This window comes from Pholcus phalangioides, unplaced genomic scaffold, assembly GCF_987345545.1.
Source record: "Pholcus phalangioides strain wild (caught in Gottingen) unplaced genomic scaffold, Ppha-v1.0 ptg000015l_1, whole genome shotgun sequence".
NCBI classification, from domain to species: Eukaryota; Metazoa; Arthropoda; class Arachnida; order Araneae; family Pholcidae; genus Pholcus; species Pholcus phalangioides.
The window spans coordinates 40,738,524-40,748,133 of NW_028301608.1; the positions used below are offsets into that span (position 1 = coordinate 40,738,524).

General features: G+C 33.6%; 1 protein-coding gene across 2 annotated transcripts; it reads right to left on the reverse strand.

Moving 5' to 3' along the window:
- Window positions 1-1,413: 1,413 nt before the first annotated feature.
- On the reverse strand, window positions 1,414-9,439 carry LOC149076026 (tetratricopeptide repeat protein 33-like). Of its 2 annotated transcripts, none has more exons than XM_089243547.1 (5): window positions 9,309-9,439; window positions 7,960-8,186; window positions 4,931-5,012; window positions 3,137-3,229; window positions 1,414-1,789 (listed from the first exon to the last, which is right to left on the reverse strand). In XM_089243547.1, exons 2-5 carry the CDS (start codon window positions 8,172-8,174, stop codon window positions 1,538-1,540), a joined length of 642 nt encoding a protein of 213 aa, XP_089099673.1. In that variant the 5' UTR covers window positions 8,175-8,186; window positions 9,309-9,439; the 3' UTR covers window positions 1,414-1,537. The 2 variants fall into 2 exon arrangements, with proteins under 2 accessions (XP_089099673.1, XP_089099672.1); XM_089243546.1 differs by having other exon boundaries at window positions 3,137-3,268; window positions 9,309-9,434.
- Between the last annotated feature and the right edge of the window lie 171 nt (window positions 9,440-9,610).

Here is a 9,610-nt window from a genome sequence, read left to right on the forward strand (position 1 = left end):
CCAAAAGGAGGTTTTCAAAAGAGATTTCCTCTTATCACTCCCGCAAGGTGCATTTTGCATATTCTCAACTCAACAATATGTATGCACGCACAGTATACAAACACACCTATTTCGGTGTTTTCACGCGTACAATTCGCAGTTCTTATTCCTTTCAATTCGAAGAACGTCCCGGACAAAACTTTGCTTTTGTTTTGATACAATGAACAAACTTCATTAATTTCATTTATACTTGAGCAAACAAGAGACTCCAGGGGAAAGGAATCCCGGCATTTAGTTAAACTGGTGAAAATCTCAAACGAATAAATGAAAGCATTGAAAGTATTCGAACAGAATGGTGCTATTGAATATGATGATAATTGCACATACATTTGCGAATAGAAATGTGTGCAAAAATTCATTTGAACGATCGTTCATGTTAGCAACAGATTCTGCAAAATTTTTCATTTATTAAATTTATATTTGAAGATTTCAGAATTCATGTCGAAGACTTTTTAAGAAAACTTGTTATAATTTATTTATTTCCAGTTGGATTTTTCTAAAAATCAACAGATCTTGCTCACGCGATTTCAGTCAGGAACAGTAGGAAATCCGAAACTGTTTCAACAATTTGGGAACATGTTTTTAGCAGTTTGTTTATGTAATAATGATTAGTAATGATGTAGAAAAAATCCTTAGTTGCTCTTTTATAAATACACTGTTATGCCTGGATTTAAAATAATTAATTTAAAAAAAGTATTTGAACTTGTTTCCAATGAAACATTCTTGTGCTACACAATGTGCTTCAATTACCAATATCATCTGTCATTCTTTCATGTGAATTTACTCTTAAAATTATTTTCTTTGATTGAAGAAATACAGAGAAAATTTTGTCTCATATCAAGAATGACAGAAAGGATCTAGTAACTACCCATGCTTATTTACCAAATATTGTGAGACAGTAAATTTAACTCTTCATACACACATTTATTCAGACCACAAGTTTGTTGCCTGTGGTTTGCATTTACAAAAATAAAATGAATCAAATAAGCTGACACAAGATTAAGCTTCATACTTTGAGCCTTAAACGTAGTTGCCCAAAAATCTTGCATAACTCTTAAAGTTGGTTCCATTCACATAGGAATCAGAAGCATGTTTTATAACCAAGAAAATTAACAATTGGCATATAATACTTGACGTGCAGAGTCACTTTAACAGCATCATAGGTCCCTAAGCCAGGTTATGCACTGAGCTTCCTGCAAGTCTAATACAACTGATGTTGCTTGCTATAAGGTTGTCGAGACCCCCTCATGCACTGAGAGGCTCTAAAGCCTGGCCCGAGGTAAGCTCGTGCATTGACAGCCCTGTTGATGTGAATGAAACCCTCAATATGATGTTTGAAACAAAACAATAATTAAATAAAATAATATCTCTACATTTAATGATTGAAACAAGTTATATGATTTAATTAATATCAGTAGAAACATTTACAGTTGAAATATGATGTTGCACAATTTCCGTCTTAATATAAAAGCTGGTTTATTTTCCTCAAGTTATACTTTTACGTCTCATCAGCTTTAGGTCCATTATCTCCAAGTATTTCTTTGTTATCAAAAGATGAAGAGAATTCTTCATGTATCACATTCTCATCCTGATGGCAAACTGCTCTTGTAGTTTCTGGACTATTTTCTGAAGGCTCACTTTCCAGTTTTTCCTTTTCCTCTAAAAGTTTGAGGGCCCACTTCAAATCCTCTATCCAAAGTTCTTCGCAACTTGGATTAATATGTAATGCTTTTGAAAAACTTACTATAGCCTACAATAAATGAATATAATTTCAATTAGAATTGCAAGATAACATTTGATCAAGGAAAAGTTTTCTTGTTATAAAAAATCATTTTGAAATACAATTTCAAAAGATTTGTTTGAGAATTAATGAGAATTCAATATCAAATGCATAATGAAATGCAATTTTCATTGTAAATTTATATCCACTTTACTCCCATTATTTTTCTTCAGAGTGAAAGAGGTTGTAAAACAATATGGCAGAGAGTGTGAAATTTTTATTTTTAATTTGTTGGAAACATTCCTCATCATTTACTTCTGAGTAATAAAGTGGGAAAAAAAAGGAAATTGAAATACGAGTCAAACTTTAAAAGATATATGTAGAAAAAGACATCCCCTTTTTTGTTAATACAGTATGTATATAAACCTGGCTGTGTGCGTGAAGAGATATTGATGATTGGGAAAGGAAAATTCATCTCAGCTCTCACAGGGATTCAACCCCCTGTTTCTCCTATGGTTGAAGATTCTATATCTAAGCTATGAAAGTAAATTGAATATTCTCTCCAAGGCGCGTGTACATATGCCGAATGGATCCCAGCAATGGACAGTGGTAACATTCCACTAATAGCTCCCAAATGGCATCAAGGCCATCAGATGGTGAAATGCACTGAGGCATTTCCTTTCCTTAACATCAATATTTCTTCACACAGTCGGCTTTCAGTAGTTTTAAAAGATATATTTATTAGTTACAAAATAAAAAATAAAAGAAGCACAGTGGAATAATTTTGATGCTGCAAAGAAACGGTAAGTGAGCTGATTTGCATCAGTACATGCATCACAGATGAGCTATAGGTATGTAGGTAAATCATTATCACAGTAATTTATTAAGATAGGTAATTGATTCACAATAAAAAAATAATGTGACTAATTGATTCACAATAAAAAAATAATGTGACTAATTGATTCACAATAAAAAAATAATGTGACTAATTGATTCACAATAAAAAAATAATGTGACTAATTGATTCACAATAAAAAAATAATGTGACTAATTGATTCACAATAAAAAAATAATGTGACTAATTGATTCACAATTATAAAGAAATTGATAAGAACATACTTTGCTAGAAAAAGTTTTAAAAGGAACAAAGTAATCTTGTAGTTTCTGTTCAAATAAATTTATTTTTCAAAAATAATATTTTGCTTAAATGTTATCAGTACCTTTACAGTATCTGCCATGCAAATATTTTGTTGTAAATCAGACCCCCAGAATAATTATGGAACAAAGGCATCCATAATTTAAATTTATAATTTTTGACAATAAGGAAGTAAAACAAAAACAAATTATATATTTTTGTAACTCAATGAAGCCACTAACCATTTTAATTTCACCCAAACTGAGCTGAGCACGACCAAGAGTCTGGTAAGCAACCCACCATCTCGGATCAGCCATCACAGCTAGTCTAGCTGACTGTAAAGCAGGAAAGGCTTTATTCATTTCCAGGAGAACCTTATAACAACAGAAGAATCATAAAATCTGATAATCTTTTGATAACTTCATTAAAACAAATAGGAAAAAAATGTAATTCTCTCTCTTTCCAAATCATAAATGTGTGTCACATCAAATTTATTAAAAACGTTCGCAATAAATAATTTTATAATTGAGAATATTAATGACTCTTATTTTGGCTCATTTTGAGACAGTTTCTAACTTGAAGCAACACTTTCATTCCTCCTCTTAACCAGAACATGGCCCGCTACTCTGTCTCAATGAAGAAATATAAGCAGGTGGTCAAAGACCTGAAAAATCAACACTTTCAATGGGTTTACAATGATTAATGAAATGCATTTAGAATATTTATCCCTTTCAGACTCTGAATGCACACAATGTGGTGGCTGCTTTTTCTCGCTGTAGAAAAACTTTTTTTAACCTCAGGAAGTTAAGCCTTAACTCAGAGGATTGTGTAAGTTTTCAGTTAGAAATAAGACGAATATGGACTTTGGGGGGTGGGGGGGGGAGCTTTCATCAGAAGGCAGAGCCTTCTACATACATTTGAAAGTTTTTTTAAAGATGGCTTCCAGGAGAAAGTGTGATATATTACATAAAATTTAGCAATAAAATTCTGAAAAAAAAATTGTATGTGAATATAAATATACCCTACATATCATCTTGGCTGAAAAAAAACTGAATAAGATGAATTATTTCTTCACTTATAAAACAAAATTTTACAATTTTTTTAAACATATATGTATTTGCTGACATATGTTTTAAATGTATTTTTTTGAGTATCAAAAATGCAAATACATTTTGAAAATTCCAAAAAATTAATGCTTGGGTCTGAAAGGGTTACAGTTATGCTTTCATAGATGACAAAAAAAGCATAGCTTCTGAAAAAAAAATTCATTTCTTTAAATAGTCTTCTGAATAAGTTTCATTTTTCCAAAAAATCTTCTGAATACATTTCAGTGAACAAGTCTGTATGGCTTTTGTATACAAAAAAAAAAAACAAAGTGAAATAAATGCAATTAAACTGATCTATGCAATTTGAAACACGTTAATAATAATCATCTACCTATCTCTTACTTAACACAATATCTCATGAGTCAACTGAAATTTGAATGAGTTAGTTCTTGAATTAGAAAGATAAAGTGAAATTTCATAAATCTCTATAAAGTGTCACAAGATTTTACAAAAGAAAACTTTTAATGTGTGGATTAAACATTTCGAATGTTTTGTTCATGACCTCAAGAAAAAATGCAAAATGATAAATTTCCAACGACAAAAATTGTAATTTAATTCTATTTTAGTTTAAGAAACATAATCCATATTAAAACAAAACACAAAGATGAAAATAGAAAAACAAAAAACATAAATAGAAAAATACAATCAATACTTGTTTTACGAACTCAAGCCATTATTTCTTTAAATTTGTAAATGAGAAAAATGTTTAAAGACATGTCAATAACGTTTGGGACCAGGAAAACTAGCTCATAACAAACTTTTCAGTTTGTAAAACTGAGCATCAACAAATATATAAAAATGTTTCATAAGTATTAAAAGTTGTTAAGAGCAAGGTATTTTGATGCACTCAGATCAAATTGATGTATCAAATAATAAAGTATATACAGATACATCAAGAAATATCTCAAAAAGTATCCCTATTAATCTCACCTGTGCTTTCATTTCCAGGAGCTGAGCATCTGATGGGGTTAGCAGTAAGGCTTGGTTCCACACAGAAATAGCATCAGCATACCTAAACAAGAAGGAAAAACTCATTCACTTGTACTGTCTGATTGTATAAAATGCTTGTCATTTGATCATTTTTGTTGCACCACGGTCATTTTCTGCACATGAGGGCTAATTAGAACGGGGCCTACAATTTATTGCCGATTCCAAATGGCAGACTTGTTTTTTATACTCATCGAGAGATTGGAAAAATGCTTAGGTAGGTACGTGAGTGGGGTGAGCCTACCTGTTTGTTTGCTGAGTGCGTGTATGCGAGTTTTCTATTCAAATCTACAATTTTCGATCGATCGACGTTATCAAATTTTGCATATGTACCAAATGGGACCCAACTTGAATGATAAGCTACTTTAAAATTTCTTCAAAACTGGGCAAATGCTCCAAATGGGCAAAAACTGTCGAGCAACAATGGTTTCTGAGCCTCAACAATTCTTCTCCTCTTTCGGAATGTTTACTTTGGTTACTGTGGTTCCCTAGCAATGCATTTCAGACATTCATATACCTTTACAGTGGTTTGTCACTTCTTTAATGCTGCCAGTATTACGTATAATAGTTTATTCATCCTTTATAATGGTTTTTGTCACTTTTCAATCCTCTCAGTAATTGAAGAAAACCTGGGCAGTGCATGGTATTGTAGCTAGTCATGCATAATTTTTGCCAAAATAAATTCCCCGTTTGACAAATATTCTACAAAAAGGGGGGGGGAAGACTAAAATACAAACGAGAGTCAATTTTGCGGGGGTGAATGAATGAATAACAGAACTTTACCACTGGACGTATCACATTGCCGAGATCTCTTCCAGCCCAGCTTCGTGGCAGTCTGAAATACTTTATTTCGAGTCAAAAAGAAAAAAAAAAATAACAAACTTACAAAATTTTTACAATAGCTTTTTCCCTGGACAATCACGATTCACAGATTTTGCGGTGATAACATGAAGTTAGGAAAAGTTCAGGGAGTTTCATTAAGAAAAATGAAAATGTACATATTACAACATAGTTTCCCACAAAACTTTGTATTCTATCCCCCTCTTCTTCAGAAATTTTCTTCTTTCTCATTGCTTCCCCAGCTCAAGTAAACCACTAGGATTCTATGTTAAATCTGTAGCTTCTATCTCCCCCCCTCCCCGGACATTCCATCACCCACCAGGGGGCGATATTGCCCACTTTGGGAAACACTGTATTAGAATAAAGGTACAGTAAAGCCTCCTCTAATGGCCACCTCCGAACAACGTTAATCTTCGAATAACGGCCACATTCTGTTGCAACCGAATGCGTCCCATGTTCTTGACAATACAGATAACCTCAGAACAACGGCCACTTTCGACATGGAGTCTGAAAAAAATATACGTACGTGATGAGAAAAATAATTTTCAAGCCGATTTGCAATGAAGTTCTCTTCTCCTTCGAACTCTACAGATGAGGAAAAATATTTTTTCCTGGGTACAAATGCTAGATAATTTGAAAAACATTGAAGTTGATGGGAAGGAAAACAGGGCCACTTAAGTGATCTACAATTGCGCTGTGGGCCACTTAAGTGATCTTTAAATGCATTTTAATGATTTATAGATGACATATAGATGCGAATTGAAAAATCGAACATTTTTCCACAAAACAGTACAAATACAACCCCCTTCTATTTCTTAAAATTTTGCTATTGATAAAAGAATTCCCTGCTTCCCGGCAAAGAAAAAGCTTGCAATAAAGTCTTGCCACAGAGAGCAACAGGCCTACGATGTACAATTAATTGTTCAATCATTACTCTTCACTCATAGTTAGAAAAATTGATAGCACATGGTAGCACTACACATAACATTACACAGAAACAAACTTCTCATTAGATTCACAACATATATACACACATTCCGGCATGTACTAATTCATTAGAAATTTCGTAGATGAATGTGTACGAGTTGCATGTAAAGTTAAGTAGTAGTGTTTGATCAGAGTATTCATTTTCACGTTTTCATCACCAACAGAATTTGACTGGAAATGACAGGTATCGGAACCCATGGGTTCAGGGTACTTGGGCTTCCCCTCAATTATTTATTGGGGAGGACTGAGCCCTCTCCCAATAATCCACAAATACACAATGGAATGCAAAACTCTTTCTTGCACACATCCTTAAGTCCTGAATGAATGAATGCCAGAACTTTGCCACTGGACTTATCCTGTTGCCAAATCCTTAAGTCCTGTACATGTAGGACAACTGACGTCTTTACACCCAACGGTGGCTTCATATTGGCTCCCAGGGTAACTGATATAAGGGTGGATCAAATGAAAACAGAAGAGTTCTTATACTTTTGGTTTATTTTTGTATGAATGTGGAGAAACTTTGTGTAGAGGTGGAGCTGGAAGTAAGGAAGGAAACCCTTACTGTGGAATAGACTTGCCCTATCTGTTATGTAGTCATGGGGGATCACATGATATGTGCTGGCAATCGTCCAACAGACAATCGGTTGTTTTTTGGATTAAAAATGGATTACTTGTTGGACGATACTGTCGGTTGACCGCAGGCACATACCATGTGATTCAGCATGACTACCAAGTGCAATTACAGTCCGAATAAGGGGTTGCCTTCAGGGCAGTCATTTCAACTTTTTTCGGGGGGGGGGGGGGAGGCAAAGGGCATGTACTAAAGGTACGCATATATATATATTTGTATATATATACCATTTGTAGTGTATTTTCAAAAGCCGCCCCCCCCCCACCCTCCTTAAATGACAGGCCTGGTTGCCTTTCTTATCTCCTGCTCCACCTCTACACATAGCTTTGCCACACTCATACAAAAATAGCCCAAATTATAACAACTGTTCTATTTTCAGTTCCGCCCATTCATGTATCAGGACTGATGCCAATAATAAAAATTTGGCATTTATAAGCATTACATATGGCAATAACAATAAACAGGCATTTTGCTTGTTGTGACATTGTATTTGTAAATGAAACTGTTACTCTACCTTCTATTCTCGGCAAAATTTACACCTCTTTCTTTGAGATGAGAACTTTTATCGCTGCAGCTGGTGTCTATTTTCCTTTTCTTTTCCCTAAACTTGGAAACATTATTGTTTTCGAAGCAAATCGGCGATGACCCATCATCATCTTCATCATCAATAAAGCTCGACGAAATGAATAAATTCTGTCCAATTTTACGTTTCCAAGAAAATGCTGTCATTTGATTCAAACCCTAAAAAATGAAATGGAAATCAGCTTTTTGAAGGGATATTATATTTTCACTGTGATCATGGTACACACCAAGTTGGTAACTAAAAAAAATTGTAAAATATGATTTTTTTTCTTTATTTTACTCTAAAATAAAAAAGAGCTCCTTTCCGATCCCTCTTTTTAAACTTGAAGGGTTGCTAGAAACTTGAAATGCAAGCTTAATAAATGGCACGCTTTCGTTAATATATGTGTGCATACACCTATAACCAAACATTGTTATTACTAATGCTTGAAGCCACCAAAAAAAACTTGCTCTCATTTCACTGGATTATGAAATGAGAGCTATGCTTTCAAATATTTCTCATAAACACATCATTTAGGTATCGTAAGAAATTGCATCATATACAGTCGAGCCCCAATTTAACATTATCATTTATTTCGCAAAATTTTGGTGCTATAATGAGTTTGGTGTCATATTGGTTACATGGTTCAACATACGTCCGATCTCTAGAAATGAAAGATTTGTTCACTAAATGTCTGGTGCTAAGTGAGGTTGGTGTGACAATGGGGGGAAAGGGGCTCTCAATTGTATTTAATTTTTAACTTATAAATTCGACATTGTGATAAAATTTATGATATTAAATCATAAATTTCCCGCTTAGTACACATAGGCAGAGATAGACTTGGAAGTCTGGGGGGGGGGGGGGGCACAATGATGATGTCAATTCATATATACATATGTACATTAGATCAGTCAACTCCTCCTTTGACGCTGGGGGGTGGGGGAGAAATGCCCCTCTATGCCCCCCCCCCCGTATCTCCGCCCATGTTAGTACGACTTATTTTCGGGTCCCAGCACTCACTTAAGTGAATTATATGAGTGTGTATAATTATACTCATCAAGATTTTCCGTTTAGTGTTTCCCCGCCTACAACGTCATTTTTAATGACGGTTTCTCAAACAACGTTATAGGCGGGATCCACTGTATTTGATAATTCAGTTGACAATGCTGCGTTATAATGACAGTTGTTACATTAAATCATATTTGCTAGTATTGAAAGAAATTAATTACGAATTCACATGAATAAATTCCACACAAATATTTTATATTAAATTAAATAGCATAGCTAGATGAAACTCTAACTTTTTATAAGCTTATTTAATCACAAATCGCATTCATAATAACTCTACAATTAATAATAATAAACATATAATTAAATATTTTTTCCCTAGCTTAGTCCTCCATCTCGAGAATGTAAACAAACAAAACATCACACAAAGATAGAGTATAGTATTAATATCTTCTATTCCTTCGGTTTCGGTATTTATTTTGAAATTGAATAGTTGATAATTTTCAGGATAAACATATCTTATGGACAATAAATTGCAGCTAAAATTACTCATAAAATGTTTTTATTGATTTATTTAGGATATCTTTTTATTTGT

What these genes read in the sequence shown, in the direction of transcription:
- LOC149076026 (XM_089243546.1), bottom strand. Translation starts at nt 8,174, where the DNA reads ATGACAGCATTTTCTTGGAAACGTAAAATTGGACAGAATTTATTCATT. An exon ending in AATTTTGCCGAGAATAGAAG is followed by an intron (nt 5,013 to 7,959) that starts GTAGAGTAACAG and finishes CTTCTTGTTTAG; the next exon opens with GTATGCTGATGCTATTTCTG. An exon ending in TCCTGGAAATGAAAGCACAG is followed by an intron (nt 3,269 to 4,930) that starts GTGAGATTAATA and finishes TGTTGTTATAAG; the next exon opens with GTTCTCCTGGAAATGAATAA.